This window comes from Labrus mixtus, chromosome 8 (genome assembly GCF_963584025.1).
Source record: "Labrus mixtus chromosome 8, fLabMix1.1, whole genome shotgun sequence".
NCBI classification, from domain to species: Eukaryota; Metazoa; Chordata; class Actinopteri; order Labriformes; family Labridae; genus Labrus; species Labrus mixtus.
In genome coordinates this window covers 4,251,248-4,274,214 of record NC_083619.1, presented here as the reverse complement: position 1 = coordinate 4,274,214, position 22,967 = coordinate 4,251,248, and the positions used below count along the sequence as shown (strand labels likewise).

The following is a 22,967-nucleotide window of genomic DNA, read 5'->3' as shown; positions in this document are numbered from 1 at the left end:
ATTGGATTTTGGATCATTGCAGAAATAAGCTCTGTGGCAAACACACGTTTCTGATGAGTAGGCGTTTTGTTCAGCAGGATAATCTTCACAGATGAACACCATTTTTATGATGTTTGAAGCGTTAATGTGGCCGACAGAAGTAAAAAGCTATCGTTATGCTACAAGCTAACTACACCACGGTCGGATGATTGTGACGTCACTAGCCTTTTTAAAGACGTGTAAAAACTTCAAAATTCACAAGTGGGGGTATTACCTAACGTAGTTTATGTGGTCTAACAAAATGCCAACATCACTTGTGTTAACCACATACCTTATTTCAGGCGTCTAAACACAAACCCATTCATAATCCCCATTGACTTTTAGACGTTAGACCCCATGGCGCTCAAATGCTAACTTACTTCCGGGTTTTAGGACTCATTCCTGTGGTGCTCTATTACTGAGGTAGATGGGATTTTACCAAGGAGAATTGAATGTGTGAGTACCTGTTATTATGTGACAGGCTTAATAAAATGAATAATTTTTATTTGATTGGGGGAAAAAAAGTATTTTGATGGCAATATGTCCAGGAGAAATATGGTTTATGAGATTATGAGTCTGTTTGGGACTTTGGGTAAAAAAACTTAAACGGTCTTCCTGGTAAACAACCTCAACGTGCAGTTCATTGTGGTTATTTACCAGGAAGTTAGAGGCCTTTCTCAGCTCAACCTCTTTGCCTGTCGCTAGATTGATTTAAAAGTTCAACATGGCGACCGCCATCGTTGGTCTTCAAAATGCCTTTCCAGATACTACCGGGTGACGTCATTGGGACCATGTCCATTTTTACACAGTCTATGGTAAGGTTCTGAGTCTAGTCATTTTGAGTCACCAAAGTAAATGTTGAGCCCATTTTTTCACAGGCCACAAATCTTATATTATTCTGACTATTTATAGACAAATCAAAATGTAACCAACATCAGTGATTTGCCAAACATACAGCCGATGCACTAACAATGGTTTCAAACTTTAATTTCAAGATTAGAAAAAGAAGAAAGTTAATTAATTTACATGTCGGCTCCGGTGGCCTAGCGGTAGGTTCATCCAAGAGGCTATAATCCTCAAAGTGGGCAGCCAGGGTTCAAATCCGACCTGTGCCTCCTTTCCCACATGTCATTCCTCTCTCTCGCTCTTCCTGATTAGACTATTTCCTGTCCCGTCTCTCTAATAAAGGCATAAACAAGCCCAAGATAAATCTTAAAAAACAAAATTACATGTGAAACTATATGAATACAATTGAAACTGACAACAACCTCCAATCATTTAGCAGACAGGCCTAAAGTACATTTTGCTATATTATTATTTAAATGGAGGAGAGAGTGAGAGAGCACTGAACACAGGATGTGTGTTACACTTAATACAGATAGCACAACGCATCCTCTCTGTTAGTATCTTAAACTCAGGTGTGTTGTGCCTGTAACTGCAGCGTTAGCCTCAAGGCTCGGGTCTCAAGCAGAGATAAGAAATGAGCAACAGGGGTCTGGGAAGCTGGTTTCTTTTAACTCGAAGCCTCAAGGTTTTTCTTTCTAGATTTCAAACTCTTTAAGGCCATTCGTCAGAATCTGCACAGCTCCCTCTGGAGTCACAAAAAGGCTTTTGGCACAAATGCAGATGTCGCTCAGCATGTGAATCAGACTTAGATTTTGAGGCTTTGGACATAACTGTATGATATCCTTCATAAGCCTACATATTCACAAGTTGTTATAAAAGAGACACTTCTCTTCCCTGTCAATGGATTAGCAACTTGTTAGGCTCCGCAGCAGACAAACAACAGATACTTCCTGTTATCACGTCTTATGTAGAGATGTGCAGAGTGAGAAGAGGACATCATACTTAAAGTTAAATCTCAGAGAGGACAAAGGATTGTCATTATGTGTGACAAATCACAAACCATGCCACTCATGCTACTCATGTGATGTTATGTGTTAAAGCTGATGTGAGAGTTAGCTAAATAGGTTTCACCAGGGGATAAGTTATATCTTGGGCAGCGGTTAGCGCTGTTGCCTCACAGCGAGAAGGTTCCTGGTTCGAATCCCCGTCGCCGGGTAAGGCCTATCCGAGTGGAGTTTGCATGTTCTCCCCTCTGTGCATGTGTTGATTCTCTCCGGCTTCTTCCCACAGTCCAAAGACATGCTTGTTAGGTTGATTAGTGTCTCCAAAAAGAAAATTGCCCGTACAGTAGGTGTGAATGTGAGTATGGCTGCTTGTCTGTCTTTATAAGTCAGCCCTGTGATTGATTGACGGGAATAAGTGGTATAGATAATGGATTTTCACCACACTAGGCACATTGAGACTTTATTCTGTAAAATATTTTTAAGGACTTGAGACTTGATTATTTGCTAAAGGATTGTTCAACCTTGAATTTGTTATTCCCCGTCAAAGGTTCATAAGCCATGGAGACTTATAGTTCACGGCATTACACAAGAAGAAATTCTTTAGAATTTTTTTTTTTTGTTGTTGTTTTTTTTTTATTCACCAAAACGTGCATACACACACTCACACAATAAAAAAAGAGATACAAACAAGAGGGGAACTGTGGTACGATACAGTTTTGCAAGCAGATTTAGACAAAAACAAACAAACAAACAAATCAAAACTAAAGGAAAAGGGTCAGTAAATAAAATGAATGAATTAGAAAGAGGGACAAAATAAGTTTAATGATCAAACAGGACAAAGAAAAACATGTGGACAGTATAGTATATATATAGTACAGGCTGTTTGTAAATTATATTAAAATTGTATTATTTAACATTAAAACATGAAGTAAACCGACTTAACTTGCAAGAGATAACTGAACTGATGAAGAAATATTAGAAGGGTTAAATGAACAGGGCACGTCTGGAGAAGAGGGATATGGGCATTGCACTGTGCTGGCCTCATTCAGTACGTTTACATGCAGTTAGAAAATGTGGATTTATTGTGTTAGTCTGACTGAAACTGGACTTTTTAAATGCTTGTTAACATGTCAGCCCGTCAGACTAAAACACCTTGACAATTTGTGCAACTCTTGCATGTGTACGCCACAATGACCCAGAACTTTGACCAGATACCATAAGAGTGCTTTGCATGTGGGCTCCGGTCCACTCTGTGCACCCTCATTGGTCAACACCCACAGGCTGCGTTCTCTGTGTGTAATGTAACAGATTCACTAGCAAAAGCGCAAGATAAGATGTACATGGTATAAGACTGTATCAAAACGTTTAAAACACATAAACAAACATCTGAAAATAAGCCGGATGTTTTAATGTTGTTTCAGTGACTGACTTCCTGTCCCGCTCAATCTTTTCTGTGGTAAATTAATGCGAAAATAGAAAGCCTTGCATATCTGCTACGGTGCTGAGAGGCAGAGCAGCGGAAGCCCACACATTGAATAAAGTGAAAACCGCTACCGGAGCGGAGACGGACCGACTAGCATCTGGTGGAATTTGCCCTATGAGACCCAAACTGGCCGAGCTGTTTTACCCATGCTCCACGGTTCCCTTGCCGGGCTTTGACCTGGAGGTCTAACACCATTAATGTGAAGCATAGCAGAAGGTTGTGAATAAAATGTACAGAGCTGTAAAGATGTCCACATTTTCACCGGTCGACTTACAACAAGTTTGATAACTTGTTAGCATGATGTAGCAGAAGAAGGAGAGTAACTAGCTAAAAGGGGGCATAGCACCTCGTACAGCAGGGGAGCCAACATACTTAGGTCAATAAATTGTTTTTTTTCTTGTATACTGGGACAAGGACAGTATTCCACTCAAATGGCCTAATTGAGCTATAAGCGTATAGCCCGACCTGACTGTGCATGTAAACCGTTCTGATTGGGCCATTTATTTAGAGCATAGAGGCTACGACTCAGCCTATCAGCTGCAGAGCTGGAACAAAATCTGCCAATTACCTGCAGGGACTGGCCCACACCTGATTAGGCAGAAAAGGAGAACACACACACACACACACAAAACACAACCACATCCAACATAGAAAAAATTAGGCAAAATAAACACAACAACCAGCAAATACAAAGCTCAGCGGTTCAACAATTTGAAACATAATAGGCCTTGTTAATGGTTTACAAGGTTAAATAAATCATGATCTACATTGAGTGTTTTCTTTAATGCAAACACAATTCTTTTAATAAACAAATGAGCACATTTAGTGGATATACAATGTGGTGTACGTCTCATTATAACTGCAGGCCAGTTGGCTGTCTTTGCCGCGTTACACTGGATGGCCTGAACTTTTCCTCCCACTGCTTTCCTCCCCCTCCAACAGCTCCATCAACTTCCATTAATGCACTGACCATATTTTTCCATTTGGAGCATGGGGGGCTCTAAAAATACGATGCTGAAATCCAGGTCAGCGCTTGATCTGTGACTGAAATGAAGTCAGTCGGGTCAGTTTCGGCAGGCATGTGCTGATAGAGGCTAAAAGAGTTTGCCCATTGTGTGTAGGAATGTAATGAAAAACTAAATGTGAGTTTTATGTATCAAAACAAAGAAGTAGAAAATCCAATATTTCAGTTTATTCCAGCAGACTCTGTGTTACATACCTATGTGAGCTACTGTATCGCTGCTGTTTACCTTTTCTGTGACTGTGTTGGCCTCGCAGATCAAAATCAGGTTTGATTGTACCGTTGCGTCGAGCTATAAGTCGTCTCTTAACTCCTCAACACTTTGATCTGCAAAGATAAATGACTGCGTGTAAAAAAATTAATAGTTCAGTGTGCAGCTTGCTTCTAAATTTCGAGTTCACCTCATGTCAAGTACAGACATTTGTCCTGTCCTCTTGAAGGATTTCTGCCAATTATGGGAGATGTGTCAGGAAAAGCTGCGAGTCTTAGGGGGATTATGGGCTAATCTGAAAACAAAAAGCCGACTTTATTAAGAGGCAAACAGGATTAAAGTGTATCCTTGTGAATCACTCACACTGACGGATAATTAAGATGAGTTCTCAGTTTTTTTTTCTTGCTCTTTATATTGCATCACTTTTGACAGGATTAAGAGATACATATGTGGGACAATTAAAACCTCTCTGTAGTCGACTTCATACAAAATTAACGCTAAACTGTGCATGCAGCGAATCTCAGTCTGGTTCACGATTTAAATGCACAGTGTGCATAGTCCGCCACCAGGGGGCTCTCAATCAAAACAATAACAAAAGAAGACGTCGAGAATGGAGGGGAATCATGGGAGTGATTCTCTCTGCTAATCCACCCTAACCCTTACCCCGATGAAAACAAACTCCGAGTTGACCATAGTCAAGACGACCGGACGAAACCGACCTAAGGCTGCGAATATGTTTCCCGACGATGTATCCAAGTATAATTTACATACATTTTTTTTTTTTTATCAAAGCAGCACATACAGCAACAGTACAGCAGCTTTCAGTAGCAATTCCCACTTCTTTATGTAGCAGTCTCTGTTGTTTCCACGGCAACGATAAACATGCCGTGTCTGTCATGACGGCCGCCATGACAAGACACGCCCCATTGCAACTATAAAATGATGGATTTCTCAGGCTTTGGTAACTGTTTGAGGTTAAGTAAGTACTCATCTATAAAATATTTCTAACATGGGTTAAGTCCATTTTAATTTATTTGGTATTATGTTTTTAAAATTCGACATATTTTACCTTTAAAATGCCTTGAGGTTACACGTTTTCTTTTCTCTGCTCATCACAGTGAACTATGATTATAATTGCAGACCCCCAAGTGTTTTATTGCCATATTTTCATTACCATATATATTTATATAATTCACATATCACTAGAGGGATTTATGCTAAAGGGGAGTTAGCGTTTTTTTTGGTTCAAAGAGATCAATCAATCCTCTCAGCAATGACGGATCTGACTTCAAAAAGTACTTCAGGTGTGCTTTTTTAATACAAAGTACCTAAAAGACTGCCACATAAAATCTCCCCTGCTAACTATTGTGTGAGCGCTGTGTGATGGATGGCGCCTTTAATGTGCCACAGACACTTTGAAGTGATGAAGATAGCAGCTTACTCGACAGCTCTGGACCCTCTGTTTTCCGCTCCGTCTCTCTCTGCCGGCGTCAACGCTGAGAAAGAACAAAAAAACAAAAAGTAAAGGAGTAAGAGCGCTGCTGCATTTGCCTGAAGATATCCCAACTCCAACCTTATTGTCTGTCATGTTTGCAATGGAATTATAAGCACAGAAGAAGAGGGACGATTATTGAAGTTGTTGTTGCGTGAAATCACGAGGGATTTAATGAGAGGATCTGATCCAGACAGGCAGACAGGCAGAGGCACTGCAGAGAAAGAAAGCATCTTAAGAATAAGATGTTGGTGTTCACTGCGACATGTGACAGACCGACGTAAAGCCATCATTTCTAATTGAAGCTGTGACAGAGGCATTGTGACAGGAAGGATATGCAAGAGTTACAACTGATTTCTGTGCATGTTTTTACAGATCATTTAATTGTACACAACATAACAACACAAGTATGGATGTCAAACTGCTCAAGAAAATTCTGTTTGATTCAAAAAGTTTTTCCAATGCATACAGACAGGGGCGTTAAAATGAGCAAGAACTCACAGCTTTTAAACCTGAGAATCAATGAAATGACTTCAGTTATATAATTCAATAATCTGAAGTCAAATTTTCCAAATATGTGCAATTTAAACAAGATTGACATTTTCCCCGCAGAGGCAGCTGAACTATAATACAACAAGACCAACACAGCAAAATGTCAGCGTGGTATAAAGCTCTGCTGAAGCTGCTCTCCCTCGGATCTGAGCTCATCAAAAACAAACAGGCTTGACCGAAATTAAAAAAATATCAGAGGACAAATGGTTTTCAAGATGGCTGTAAGAGAGGCCATCCATTCATGGATGGATGGAAGGATGGATGGATAGATCCATCCCATAAGTCGCACACATTGAAACATAAAATATTATTTAATAAGCTCGTCAAGCTGCTTAGTGTTCTCATTTACCAGTAAGAGTCAGTCATGTTGCCATGAGTCATGATGTTATAATCCATCCAATTATCCATCTATCCAATTATCCATCTATCCAATTATCCATCCATCTGAATGTCCATCTGCCTGTTCATCCATCCATTATCCAACCATCCATTAAACCATTCATCCATCCATCCAATTATCCATCCATCTGTGCAGCTATCCATCCAATTATCCATTTATTCAATTATCCAATTATCCATCCATCCATCCATCCATCCAATTATCCATCCATCTATATGTTCATCTGTCTGTTCATCCATCCATTATCCAACCATCCATTAAGGCTTAATGATTAAGCCATTCATCCATCCATCCAATTATCCATCCATTTCATTATCCAATTATGAAATTATCCATCCGTCGGTATTTCCATCTGTCTGTTTGTCCGACCATCTGTCCATCCATCAATCAGCTGTAGAACTTCATGTGTTGGAGTTGCAGATAATTACAGATCTGCTTTGACCTCGCCTATGTGGACTTCATAAAATCACCTGACATCGTCCTTTACTTTAGACATCTTCAGACAAAGTACTAATGAACTGTTCTGTGGACTGATTACATAGAGAATGACCATAGAGACCCATTTGAGCTGTGCAACTAGTTTTTCAACTTGAGCACAAACTTCACAAGATGATACAAAAGCTTATCCGTATAGAGATCCTGCTGATGTCGTGGAAATTGCATCAGAAAAGGTTGATTAAAATTCCAGTTAAAAAAACATTAGAAAAAGTTATTTTCCAAGTCCCAGACAAATCTTTATCAAAATGTTTGTATTTAGAATCGTTTCTTCCAGCTTGTTCCAATAAATCACACCAATTTCTGTTTATTTTGGGTCCATACTGTTGTTACAAGTCTGATAGTGATGTGATTTTTCCAGATACTGTAAAACAACCACTCAACACAGACAGACAGATCATTTACAGCATCTGACACAGAACGCAGGTGGTTGTTGTCCCTCTGAGAAATTCTGGCAACCAGCTGAGCCGAGGGTGACCTATAGCTAACACCTCATTAAAATGGAAACAGAAAAACTCAAGCAGCTGAATATGGCAATTAAAATAATAATGAGACAGTCTTTGCCTGTTAGGGCCTCTTGGATGACGTTATGAACCCAACAACCAAGGTTTTAAGTTTTCCGATGAGCATATATTTGGTGATTAAACACAGTTTATCTCATGGTCAAACTCACAAAAATAACAAAAAGGGAGAAATTGCCTCACTTTTGGTCTGATCAAACGTCATTTTGAATATTCAGAGGATCGCCAAAGTCATTAGCATTCATCCCCCAGGGTTCATGAATGTCTTCACCCAATCTTTTCAAAAGCTGTAATACTTTTTAGACATGGGAGTCGGAGTTACTGAAAAGGACTCTAATCCCAACAGCTGCGCTATACCAACTAGGCCCAAACCAGACAGCAGTGAACCCTCTGAGTTTGATGGACTTCACCCTCCACTTCACTGCCGGGCAGTTTGACTTCTGCAAATCCTGGCGCTGACTTTTTAATACCCCACGTCCTTGTAGGGAGTTAAATGAACAGGCCTCAGCCAGCCAGTCACTTAGCTGTCGTCTCTGCTTGATGGTGTCGTGAATCACCAACTCGGCAGAGAGACGGAGATTTTGGGGCCGCGCGGTCACCCATTATGGAAAACAACCCCCCCGGCCTCTTTATCTGATAGATTTTGAGTGAGCCAAATTGTCCATAAATTTTAGACATGGAGTCATAAATGTCAGGAAAAGGGAGGAAAACAGACAGACAAATTTCTCCAGCGTGATGGCAGTGCTAATGATTCTTACTGAGAGTGTGTGAGGAGAGAGAGAGAGAGGGAGAGGCGAGCCTTGAATAATGCTGAGGGAGTGTTAAAAATAATGTGTGTGTGTGTGCCACTGTGTGTAAGTTAATCACTGATGGGGGGAAAGACGTAAGGAGATGAAGAAAAATGTAGGACGGAGTGAAGGAGGGTGTGCTGAGGCATGTGGAGGCGTTGATCTCACTTGTTAATGATCAGGTGAAACTCACTTCCTGTGTCTGTGCTGAGGCAAAAAAAACATACTGAAGGTCTGAAACCATGTTGTATATTCTAATGAACTAAGTCTACAAATAATTGAGATTCATAATGGAATCTTCTAGCCAACAGAAATGGTGGACAAGAAGTAGAAATAACGCTAATTTGTGTTTCTTTGTGAGAGCCAGTAAACTTGTTCCATATTGATTTTGTGTTTAGCTTAAACAGTGAAATCTTGCATTATAAAGATATTATATAGCCTACATTTGGGATTAACTTAAACATCTACACCTTTTTCTGTACAAAATGACAAGTCTAATCCAAAGACTCCACAGTATCTGAGTGCGCTCCTGACAGTTTCTGATGAGTGATACACTAATATGCTAGCGAGATTTTTTTGTTAAAGGTCACACATTAAAGTCATTTTCAACCAGTTTAAATAAGTCCGAGATCACCCCAAAAACATGTCTGAAGTTTCTTGTTCTAAATCCACTCTGATCCTGTATTTGATCATGTCTATAAACCCCTCTATTTCAGCCCTGCTCAGAACAGGCTGTTTCTGTGTCTGTACCTTTAAATATGTAAATGAGCTGTGTCTGACCACGCCCCTCTCTGGAAGGGCTTGGGTGTCTCAGGCTTTCTCACTCCATGTCCTATTGTTAACGGTGATAAGGCACAAGGGACAGAACAAACTCCTAGCTGTGGGAGTGTCACCCACCTGGGGGAGGGGTTACTGCCCTTTGTGATGTCATGAAGGGAAAATCTACAAACAGCCTGTTTGAACTCAAATTTTCTGAAAAGTGGAGCAGGAAAAGGTGGAGAGGATGGACTTTTCTCATAATTGGGGGGTTTGTAGACGCACTAGGGACCCATATTGGTGTTTGACAAACATGATTAAGTATATTTTTCTGTGGCTCCTGTACCATATGTCATCCCCCTCTCTCTCCCTGATTTTCAACTCTATCCACTCTGCTGTCTATTTAATAAAGGCATAAAATTAACATATGTACAGGAAATATTGTAGATGAGATGTACAGCTTTGTCCACAAGAGGCGCCAAAATCAACACAAACTAAGAAATCCTTCCAGGAGCTATAATCAGCATGGAGTATTTATCCAGACCATGGTATAAACAGTTAATGTTGCCCTACATACCAGTACAAAGAGGCTACAGAAGACATGAGAGGCCGCAGAGAGAGACTAGAAGGCTGGGAGAAAAACCAGACAGGAACAAGCCGAAGCAGAATCCTCAGGAGAGAGAGAACGGGACGATTCTGACTCACTAGTCCAGAGAAGTATCACACTGTTAGGTAGAAGCAGAGAGAGAGAGGGACAGAAAGAGAGAGACAGACCATTTGTGTTGTCTGGGATCACTGAGCATTGTAATAGGCTCGAGTCTCATCAGTTGGGCTCAGCTCAGGTCGGCTTGGCTTCAGATTTCCTCGCTGTCTCGCTGCCAACAAAAGCACATGGGAATATGATTCTCCGGCAGACCCAGAACAGTCCGATGAGGTCTCACTTAGCTGGATTTGGGAGAAAAGTAAATAATAGGTTCAATTTCCCCTATAGGTGTCATACAGGCATAATGTTTGTCCACTGGTTCAGAATGGAACTACAACGACCTCAGAGGGAACTCTTGGCAAATCCAACACGAGGTTCGAGCTGTGCCCAATGGTGCTCAGTTGTTTTATGAAATTCACACAGACACACATTTGAAGTAATGGCCATCTAATTTGAATTTTCCATTTGTGCACTCAGGACATAATGAGCCAGAAACCATGTATTCACATTGCTCCATAAGTAAATCAGGGGAGTTTTGAAATCGTATAGTGGTCCCATCGTTCTTGGGAGCAGACTGAATCACACCATAGGAAACTCTGGTAAGATAGTCTGTTGAACCATGAAAACATCAGGACTTTGTTTAGAATTGTTGGGAGTGGAGATTTGGGTTGACTATCTTGTAATGTGAGATTTTCAACAGATTATCTTGTCAGGTTTCCTGTGGTCTGAGGGGTTGTTAGCTGTTGATCCAGTCTGCTCAGAAGAGTGTTGGGCCACACAGATAACGCTACAATTTACCAGTTTGGGATCAATAAAGTAATTCTATTTTATTCTATTCTATTCAGATTTCATTAAATGTTGCATTCTTACAATCCAAAGTCCTGTTGTGTTGGGGGAAGCAGGACAGCTGATTGTTACGTAGAATGACATGATATCCACTTTGGGATACAAGCTTACTAAAGAGGGAAGCAACACTGTAACAAATATGTTAATCCAACAACTTTCACCAATTCTTCCTTTAAGTTGTCCGCCATGTTTGTTTGGGGATGGCTGTGTCTCAGCTGGTTGAGTCATTTGGTCTCTAAACCGGACGGTTGGGGGTTCAATCCCCCAGCTCCTGCAGTCACATGTTCAATGTGTCCAATAGGGCAAGACACCGAACACCAAGTTGCTCCTGCTGCTTTGTTGGCGGTGTGTGAATGGGATTATTTCATACTGATGGTCACTTTACAAAGCAAACCTCTACCATCAGTGTGTGAATGTGTAGGTGTGACCTGCGGTGTAAAAGCACTTTGAGTAGTCAGAAGACTAGAAAAGATCAAGTCCATTTAGCATTTGTTTTAAGTTTCGTTTCAATGCAAGATATTGTGCCAGATATCTACATCTGAGAGTCGTGACTCGGGTTGTTAGTGAGTGGAATCTGTTAGTGTGTGGTGCGCTGTTTTGGTCATACTGATTCTCTCCACACGCTATTGGAACAAAAATGTTAAATCTATAATTATTTGTCATGATTTGTGGAGTCTCTCACATTTTCAACATCTGTTAAATATTGTAAAAAAGTATTTGAGTATGGACCATTCTGTGCCTTCAGCCATTACAAATCAAACTCATTTAGATACTTTAGTAGTTACGGCTGCCATGCTGCTGAAGATCCCTGAAGCTTGTGTGATGTTTGTTAAAATAGTTATCATCCTTTAGCAGCTCAAATCAGTCCCTTCTTATTTGCTTTGTTGGTTTTGACACAAACTTGCTGGGACGGCGGCAGAATGGTCTGTGAATAACATCTCAAATGTTTTGGGACATTTGTATTTAAGAAGGGAACACCAGGAGAGACCGAGAAAAAACTCTCAGCATTGAGCCGCATGCTTCTTTTGGTCAGCTGGTGATTATTGATTGTTTTTGGTTCAGCCTTTTAAGGTAAGAAATAACCATGTGAATAAAAAAGGCCATCTGCACATGACAACATGCTGTCAATCATTATCAAATGACAATGTTGCAAAAGATGCTGCTGGGAATAAAATGAGTGTCTTATGGTGAGGGGAATGAGCATCACTGCAGATTGAAGCACAGGTGTTTACTGTGTCATGACAATTCATTAGAATGTAACAGCTTTTTGTTGTTTTCTAATGACACATGAAAGTCCTTCAGCTCCTCAGTCATTATCTGAGCACGCCATGGAGGAAGCAACAGATTGTGATGCAAGGGTTTCCAGTGTTTGAAAAGGGGTTTTTGTTGATGCCAAATTATTAAAGTGGGTCCAATTTTTACCCCCTTTTTGTCTCTGTCATTCTCTACAGATGAATTCAAGGCCCTCCTGAAGCGCTTGCCCACTGACAGGTTCTTGAATGTGTCCACGATCGCTAAGTTCTGGTCGGCCGACTTGTCCCTCCAGAAGCGCTACGCCCAGCTGGAGTCCAGCACGGCCCTGGTGCAGAGCAAAGCCCAGAAGATCATCAGGAAACTGTTCACCCTGAGCAAACGCTGCCCCAAACAACCCCGCATCAGTCTGCCACGAGAGAGGTACAGCACCACTGAGACACACTGACAGAAAACTAAATAAATGAGGAAGGCGTAATTTGTCATGACTTAAAGTTTTGGCTGCTGATTCGAGATGATTCATTAGAGCTGAAGGCTTTTTAACATTACAGCATGGGGAAACCCAGATCCATGAGTCTTGGAAGGAAGTCAGCTTTGAATTCTTTACAAGTTTTTTACACACAGGGGGAGGGGACATGATGCCACAAGGGTACAGTATCACTTCCTTTAAACAGATTCACATGGTTGGGTCGGAGGGTCTCTAGTTTTTGGCTGATAATAACTGCATGCAAAAGAAAAAACGTCAACATTTAAATAAGCAGAAGTCTCTGCAGAATTCTGTAATGACTTCAACAGTTGAGAAATGTTTTTAGCCGTTGCTTCTGATCCGACTTTGTGCTGACTTGATCTTTTCCTTAGAGGTTGAAACAAATCTACATTCATTATTCAGGCAGCTGCTCCACAACCTCTCGTCTCTCTCTTTGGCTTGGGGCAGGACTGTGTTGAAAATCTGATGGTAGATCTGTTTTTTTTTTTCAGCTTTGGAACATTTTAATACTTAATATGAAATTGCAGATATTTCATATGCTCTCTAATGACCGTTAGCCCGTTGCACCAGTATGAGTTCTGACGTTGATTAGCCTTTTTGTCCGGGCAGAAAAGCATTTCCTGTTTGCTCAGGATGGTTTGTATGAAGCAGTTTGTGCGTCTGTCCTGTCTCTATGACAACAGTCTGTTGACAACAGCCACTGTGTAGTACAGACACTGCTCCATTGCTTTTTACAGCATTTTTTTAAAAATTTGAGATCATTTTATACCCCAACAGACACGGAGCAAAGACGATGTGGGAGCAAGACGCGAATGCAGAACGTCATACTTTACTTTTACCATGACAACAAATGTGCTGTAATGTTGACATAGGAGTCTTTTAAATCAAAATATATATATTTTTTTTTTTGCATCCCATTTATGATTAAACCTAAAACCATTACATTGTTAAAATAAATTAAACTAATATAGTAAATAAACCTAAAGGCCCTGACATACCATGGAGATCGTCAGTGAGCGGTCCCATCAGTATGACCAAAACAGCGCAGCACACACTAACAGATTCCACTCACCAACAAACCGAGCCACGACTCTCAGATGTAGATATCTGGCACAATATCTTGCATTGAAACATAATTCACCGGTTGGCGTCGGTGAGAGGGATCTCTCTGATTGGCTGTTGGGAGGTTTCATTTCTCTCCAGCTCTCACAGGTTCAGTAAAGCCCCTTGAGCATCCCGCTGTAGTATCCATGCTTTCACCCATTAGTGCGGTTTCTCCTTATCTGTCTCCTCCATCTCTTCTATTCTTTTTCCACTAAAAGACCAAGAGCTGACAACGCCAGCGCCATTTTCTACTTTTCATCAGACATTATTCTCCATTAGTAGACTACCTATAATACGAGTGGTGAGTGACAGCGGTGTGAAAAGGGTCTTCTCGTATCATAGCAACGAGCTACCGCCGCCCCTCACGCACGCGCAGAACATACTTGGTGGCTGGCCGTCGGCTGTAGTCTTTGCGATGTGTTCAAGTGCAACTTTTTGGCCAGGACGTGATGCAACGCCACAGGCGGCCTTCATCGCCACTAGTCCTTTGCCGTCAGCTTGGTGTGTCATGGCCTTAATGGAGCTCAGTTTTATTCAGAGACACCTCAAATCAAGACAACAAGTGAGCAGCGGAGCAGGGCGGAGAATAATACACTAAAACTCAAAAAGCTGGGGTAACTAGTTTCTTCTCTGTTGATGACTGACCGAACCATTAGAGGTCTTTGATTTCTTTGATAATGTTGAAAACCTCTGGAACAACTCAATATGTGCAAAGACCTCCTGTGAGTTGTGACACTGCAGGATGTGTTATAAACACTGCATTATATACACAGCATATTATATACACTGCAGGATGTAAACAAGTTACAGCTACCACAGCAAACATACAAAAAAAGCAACCACACTGTGTATACAATACTACATCTACATGTCCCATCAAAAGGGGGAAACATAAAGTATGTCTAGAACACTGCTCACGACTTCAGATCTGTTGTCGCATAGGAAATAGTGCAGAAATGTCCAACATAGAGTTAACTCGTAGGGTTTTAGGTTGCACAAATGGGCAGGTGTCTGAAAACACACCTACTGCAGTAACACATGAAAGTCTTTATATATGATTTTTCACACTTAAATGTAATATAAATCAAGTATATCCTCTGAAAATAACTCTGTGAGTCATGACTGTCTACAATGAGTGTAACACCTGAGTCCCACTGTCTGTGATGTTTTCAGAGTTTTTAGAGTCCTATCTTCAGTTTGTTTACATCGCCGGGACGGCCGGCTGACTCCTCCCCTCGTGTATTGGTGTACTGTACTCACTGTTTAACTGTGTTTCTAGATCACGCTCATTTCGGCTAAATTTACATGCAGTGTGAAGATACGAGCATAATAAAGATCGCTAGCATTAGCATGCTAACACAACAATGCAGCGTGAGTTGTTTTGGTTTCATGCTGGTGCTCAAGGGCGACATCTACTGGATCGAAAAAATAACGCATTTAAAGCCTTTAAACACTGTTGTTAAAACCCATGTGACAGGCTAAATGACTCATTTTGCTGAGTTAATTCCACACCTGTGGTTCACTCCTGAGCAAAGTACCCTCACAAGATTCACTCAGCTGTCATAATGTAGCAGTTAAGTTGCCACGCAAGAGAGGACATTTTTTTTTTTTTTTTTTTTTTTTCAAGTGAGGGAGTGTGGTGGAGACAGACAAGATGTGATGAGAAGAGGGAGACAAAGTCAGACAGAAAGAAAGAAGGGAAGGTGTGAGATGAAGGGTCTACTAACTGGCACTGGGAGCCTTTGTGGAGGTGAGGTACTTGGTCTTGTAGCGTGCTGTAATCAAGTCCTCTTCCAGTCTGACAGCCCGACACTTGTTTACAGAGGACTTTAATTTCCCTGACAGTTCTTTCCCCAGTACCCACGACTTCATCTCCCCCACCTCACACACTTTGCCTCAGCTTTCTGTCTGTATTTCTTTCCCTCACTCACCGTCCTGCAGCCTCACCCTCGCTCTCCACCTTACCCCCTGTCACTCAGAGTCTTAAACCACCTCGTAACAGCAACAACAAGTCATCAGAGGCTGCTGAGCTGCAAACAGCTCCCTATTTCCTTCTGCACAAATCCATTTGTTTTATCATCATCCATTTTTGTCTATTTACATAGGCCTGAGGGGAAGGAATTGCTAGAGCATTTGGGCAACGTGGTGTGTGATTTCCTGAACTTAGCCTGGGGATAGAATCTCTGCTGAGCCAATTTTCAGTCGGAACTTGTTGCTGCTGCTACAGCACCAAAGTGGATGGTAATTTATGTATGCCTGCCTTTTCATCTCCGATGTCGTACCAAAACACCCACCCTTTTCATTTTCAGAAAACGTGTCATATTTGTACCAGGCAGCAACCTCAAGGACTGACAAATGAAGACACTCCAGAGGTGCCAAATTGTCTCTGTAATGCACCCCACCCCCACATGCCTACTTTCTTCTGATTGGCCAGCTGTCTGGAAGCCTTCCAGGGGGGGGGCAGAATGCTGCAAGGCTGCAAAGCTGCACGGGGAGGGCTGCTTGTGTGCTGGTCGAACAGCCCATGCAAAATGGCTTAACCTGCCTATAGAGGCTCGAAACGGTCTTGTGAAAGTCTTAGTGAACTGACATGTGTTAAGCAGAACAAGAAGCATAGCGCACTTTGGACATGCGTTTACCTCATGAGCTGAATCTTCGGCCACGATAAAATGGCAATCCAACATTGTTAAACTATTGGTGAGTTTTAAAATGGGGATCAGCATAATAGGTCAAGATTTATTTTTGGGCATTTTGTGCCTTTATTTTTAGAGATAGGACAGTGGATAGAGTCGGAAATCAGGGAGAGAGAGAGTAGGGAATGACATGCGGGAAAGGAGCAACAGGTTGAATTTGAACCTGGGCCGCCCGCTTGGAGGACTACAACCTCCATACATGGGGTGTGCGCACTAACCACTGCACCACCAGCACCCCTTTATAGGTCAACTTTGACCTTGCAGTAATATAAGCAGGTTAACAACGTAGGACAGAAACATTTGACATTACATTTGGACATCCAGTTTTGCCATTGTCACTTTGAGTTACACATACTCATACTGCTAGATGTCTCGAAAAGAACCAGAACTTCACCTCAGTGTTCCCGTTACTGGTGCCTTTTGGGGGATTTTTTTTCATGCACATATTGCAAAAATTATATGGCCTGCTGTAGTGTTCATCAGACCAATCAAAGAGCTGATGCTTTTTTTGTCAAGGACACAAGTATCAGTGTAAGCTCTTGCCTTGCGTGTTGATTGTTTCTCATCAATTGATTTATTGGTGGCATGATGATAACCTGCCAGATATATGTTCAGAATTAGAGCCTGTATTAATAAGGTTACAATAGTTAACTCACTGCACTTCCTTTTCCTTCAGTAGTGATCGTTATGTCTGTTTTAAATGCTCTGTATGCCTTAAATTTGCTTTTATTCAGAGGTTTAGTATGCGACATTCAGAGTAGATGTCCAGCAGATGTCACACTTTAGCACCATTCTCTCAAACCAAAACAAAGCTGTCCCTTCAGCGCATTACCTCCCCTCCCTCCCCACTACTCCCCTCAGTGTTTAAGACATGGGGTAGCCAATTCCACGACTGATCTCCATTCAGATAAACAGCCCCATAATTCATTTGGTTCTTGTTTCTTTGAAGTCTTATCTTCGCTTTTGAAAGTCTCTTGGTTGTCCTTGAATTGTACTTTTGGGATGAAACTCCACCAATATGCCTCTTCTAACTATCTCTCTGAGTGGGTGCGACTGTCTCTCGTCCCCCACAGGGTGGACAGGAAGGGGTAACATGAATGAAACATGTCTAAGCTTCTGTGCAAAATACAAAAAAGAAGGAAGCACCATCCCGTCCCATACCAATGAACACAGAGCCGAAAACAACAAGCCCAGAGAGAGATTGAAGGCACTACTCACCAATATATGTACCATGTTTTCTGCTTTATTAATGTGTAATATGATAAATACTTCATCTGCAGAGCTATTTTAAATACGGGTGCACCAAGTGCTTTACAGAAGCAATTTAAAAAACACAATCTCAACAACAGATACATTAACAGCACAAATGCACCTTTTGCAACACAACTCCTTTGTGCGAAAACGAGGGGAGAGGGGTTGCAGGTGTGCCGCTGGAGGATTCAGTGTGGCGGAGGTGTCGCTAAACAGCAGCTTGTTTTGGTTTCATGCTGGTGCTTAAGGGTGACATCTACTGGATCAAAAAGACACACATTCTTCCTTTGAGACAATTCCACCAACACATCAAAAACACTGTCGCCTAAAGGAATCTGTCCTGTACACAGCATATCTAGACCTGGAAACTGGAATACCCTTGGACAAAAAGGTCAGATTAGTTTCCCCTCTGCCTATAAGATTGAATATATCAGAGGTCCCACATTCTTAAATTTGATTGGTCAGTGATGGAAAAGTGATATTGACGAGCACGGCAGTGTTTCCAAAGTTCAACTGTACTCATCTGACAGTGCTGTTAGTGCAGCAACAAAACACAGTGAGGCAGATAGTGTTTTTGTGAATAGGAATCAGCCTCACCTGCATTGCCGCTGGTTTTTGTCCTCTGCCTCCATCTTTATCTTCTCAGTGACAAAGACTGTGAATCACAAGTTCTCGTTTGTGTTTTCAGGGTTGATCCTCGTGCTGTCTCCTAGTTTAGTAGTAGTAGTCAGAAGACTAGAAAAAGCGCAAAACAGGCTCAAGTCCATTTACTGTTTCTTGGTGAATGTCAGAGTGAACTGCTTGACTGGTCATTAACGTTAACTTCCTGAGCACCATATTAAGTGATGGAATAACATGAGATACAGAACTGTAATCATGACAGTCCTGTTGTGTTTCCTCTCCTCTGCAGGCTGGTTGGGTTTTGGTTGAACAGGGCGCAGTCTCTGATCTACTGTAACGAGCACGGTGTGTTGGGCTCCTTCTCTGAAGAGGTGAAGAGCTGTATCTGCCCCCTGGAGCAGCCCACCTGTCAGGGAGCCATTCCCTGCATCGTAGGCACCTCCTCCACCTCCTGCCTGTCCTGTGCCACTGACAACACAACCCGCTGCGGAGCCTGTCACCACGGCAACCTACTTCATCTCGGTTCCTGCCGGCCAAGCATCGCCGCATCCCTAGACCACTACCTGAACTTGGACTTGGATATGCCTGATGCTGAGGTTTTCAGATTTAAAAAAAAATATTTTTATCAATCCACTCATGCTCATACTGTGGTAAGACAAATATTAAAATACACAATGAGGAAAATATAACACTAGTAGCAAGTATAACAGTACATGAGAATATAAGTAAACAAAAATCCAAATAAATGAATGTGTATTTTAGGTCTACAGTTCTAACAGAGACATTTATTATAGCAATTTTTTTTTTTTAAGTTTTCACTGAAGTTAAACTAATTACTTTTTTTTATTGTTTTATTTCTCAGCTCAGACTTACTGGGTCATAACAGAACTCAATTATGTGGACCACAATAAGCGGAATAATATCATGACCAGACTCAATGTCAGACTGGTCCCATCAGGCTATTTATTTTGGGGCTTTTTATGCCTTTAATGGAAAGACAGGACAGTGGATAGAGTCGGAAATCAGAGAAAGAGAGTGGGGGATGACATGCGGGATGACATGCGGGACAGGAACCTGGGCCACCCTCCTTTAGGACCACATCCTCTGTACATGGGGCCCTAACGACTCGGCCAACAGTGGTGAAAAAAAACGTCTTCCAATCTGAAGGGGTCTTTTATGTTGTTCCTTACATCATGTAGATCCAGTATAATTATAGGGCAATCAGCACGGGGGAATCAGTTTAGCTTGAATCTCACTGTAGAAAAACTTTATTGACACACGCCTAATGAAAGAAACACATATTCGAGCCTGCCCTCCACTTCGTTAATGTGTCACTACAAAGTGCTGAAAAACAGGAAAACAGATTTAGATGTGTTGAAAAAGGTTTGCTTATAAAGCGCTGTAAACAACGTTCCATCTAACACCAGGTGTGGACAAGTGCAAATTGCTTTCTGAATCAGTTTCTCACAGGTAGATTTTCCATCTATGACTTGATCCTTAACATGAAGGAGAAGCATTTTTCTCATGCTTTTTTTTCCAGCATATTAGACCAGCAGGACAGCTCTGCACATGTCAAAATGGTTTCATTATGAATACCACCAAAGGTACCTAGTCCTTGGGGAAGTTCCTGCTGTTGAGATGTCTTTGTGTGTTTTTTTTAATCCATCATTAAATAATATTACAATATTTCATATCTGTCTACCTGTAAGGTTCTAACAATTCTTCATTCTGTCTTCAGGTTAAGTATCTGCTGCAGCGGCTGGACAGCAGATTAGAGGTGCATGCCATCTACATCAGCAATGACGTGCGCCTAGGCAGTTGGTTTAATCCTGCCTGGAGGAAGAGGATGCTGCTGACACTCAAGAGCAACAAGAACAAGTCCAATCTCATCCACATGCTGTTGGGCATTTCTTTTCAGATTTGCTTGACTAAGAATTCAACACTGGAGCCTGTGCCTGCGATATATGTAAATCCTTTTGGAGGGAGTCACTCTGAGAGCTGGTTCATGCCAGTGAACCAGCCTGACTTCCCTGACTGGGAGAGAACTCGACTGGACGCTGTTGCAACAGCACAGTGTTACAACTGGACACTGACTCTGGGCAACAAGTGGAAGTCCTTCTTTGAAACGGTGCACATCTACCTGAGAAGCCGCATTATCACAGATGATCCAACAGTGAATGAAACTCTCTTCTATGAACCATTGGACCTCGATGACCAAACGTCCAACCTGGGTTACATGAAGATCAACACGCTTAAAGTGTTTGGATACAGCATGCACTTTGACCCAGAGGGCATCAAGGATTTGATTCTGCAGTTGGACTATCCGTACACACAGGGTACGCAGGACGCGGCTTTTCTGATGTTGTTGGAGATGAGAGACCGGATCAACCGGCTGTCTCCACCGGCACCGCAGCCTCTCGATCTGTTTTCTTGTCTTTTGCGCCATCGGCTCAAGCTGTCAGCCGGAGAGGTGGCACGCATCAAGGACTCTCTGCAGATCTTCAACGCCAAGCTCCCCAATGCTTCTCCTGAACCAGAGCTTGCCCAGCTGTGCAGCTAGCTAATTTAGCAAAAAAGCCAGGTTTCAGGAGAGAAACTAGACATCGGAAGCGGAGTCGCCGCTTCAAGGATGGCCCTGAACATAGCAGGGAAGGTCATACTAAGTTAGCCTCCTGGACCAAAATGGTGCAGAGTAACAGACACCAACTTCAAAGGCTGACTGCTGGGCTTTTCTTACAGGCGCTCTTGGCGTGTTTTCTGGTGTCAGAGCATTTTGTCAAATGGTTGGAGCTATGTTTTGAACTTTTTGGAGAACAGAAGACTCTTTCAGAGGATCTGCTGTAATAACCTAGAGACTTACTTTTGCTGTTACTGCCCTGCTTTGGTGACAATACAACTGGATAAAGCAGCGGGGCTCTTGAACTGACAGGATTTAAGACTTGCAGAGCCCTTGTGATAAGGTATACCCAAAACATTTGCCTTACAAAATGAAAGGCAGTTTTGATATGTAGGGAGGAACTCTAAAGGTGTCTTCAAAAACGAGTCAATGGGAGAAGATTTCCCCTTTTCTAACCCTTTCCTCTTTCGCTACAGAACAATCTCATGGGAAGGGAAAATGGGTAAATATATATGTGGTGAATGAGGTGTTGTTATGCTTAACAGTTTAAATTTGATAATCCTGGACCCTATTACTGTCTTTGAATATTTCTTTTTAACCCCTGCCTTCCATTTTATCTGGCTTTGGAAACTTGTATCTATGCTTAACATCAGAGTGAGAATCTGGTTAGTGATGTTCTGTCCTTGGTGGTGTGTCTATACCAATAGGAAGGTGTACACATCGACAAACTGAATGGTAAGACACCTAAAATGTTGATTTTTTTTTTGTTGTTGCTGAAATTCAGAAAGAAGTCTTCAGATGTGGTGACAAAAAAAGAGTCTGCGGAAATAGCGCTGTAAATAACGCTCCATCTAACCCCCAGGTGTGGACAAGTGCACATTGCTTTTTAGATAACCGAGTGCAAAGACCAAAAAAATGTTTATAACAAAACAAACTCATGCCTTATATGGAGAGTCAATGTTAAGATAAGAAGCACATTTAGTTTCTGTGTTTGATTTCCTGGCGAAGGCTGTATTGCTTTTTATATTTCAATATTTCTACCAAGACAGAACAGCAGACACATTCTCGAGAAATTACGTGGTAATGTAGCTTCTCCATGTTAATGCCAGTCACGCATTACTGCAGCTAATTATTTTGAGTTGGTGTTGTGATAATTTGAGTCACTATCCACAGTGCACACCAGTACTTTAGAGGTTTTTTACTGGTTTGGTTTGGTCACAGGTCAAAGACGCAGATGTTTTGTTGTTCTTCTTTTACATAATGGGTCCAATGTTAACTGCTGTCTACCATGGCAACGGGAATTACAAGTTTTCTGTAAGGCAGTGTTAGTTATGAAGAGCTGCAAACTCATTTAATTCACTAATTTGTCACTGATAAAATCCGTAAACCTTGTATATCATTTTTAGCTATTCTTCTGTGCTCAGCTTGCTTAAGTAAAAACAGAGTGGTTTATCTATTCTTGGATTCTTTTCTTCTTTAATTGCTTTCAAGCATCCATTTTCTAGAAGTGTACCATGTGATAACAATGGTTTATATAACTGAACTGGTTATTTTTAGTGGGGATCAAAGCCTTTTTCCTTTTTTGTCCTCATCTCACTACCACAGTTGGCGCCAGATAGCTTAGTGGTTATGTCGCACACCCCAGGCTATGGTCCACATCGCTGCGGCTGTAGGCAAGACTCTGTCCCTCTTCATCTGTCCAATCTAATAAAGACAAAGAAGCCCTAAAAATAACTTGAAGGTCTTGAAGTGCAACTGTACGGAAGAGGATTAGGGCCACTGAAAAATCAGTTTTTGGTTCTGACTT

The 22,967-nt window shown here is 41.6% G+C and overlaps 1 protein-coding gene across 1 annotated transcript in view; it reads left to right on the top strand.

Moving 5' to 3' along the window:
- Positions 1-22,616, top strand: part of brinp2 (bone morphogenetic protein/retinoic acid inducible neural-specific 2) — a 244,065-nt gene extending 221,449 nt beyond the window's left edge. The window contains exons 7-9 of the mRNA XM_061043895.1: positions 12,588-12,810; positions 18,833-19,139; positions 20,282-22,616. Coding sequence (XP_060899878.1) covers positions 12,588-12,810; positions 18,833-19,139; positions 20,282-21,103 — 1,352 coding nt within the window. The 3' untranslated portion in view covers positions 21,104-22,616. The remainder of the gene's footprint in view (positions 1-12,587; positions 12,811-18,832; positions 19,140-20,281) is intronic.
- The last annotated feature ends 351 nt before the right edge of the window (positions 22,617-22,967 follow it).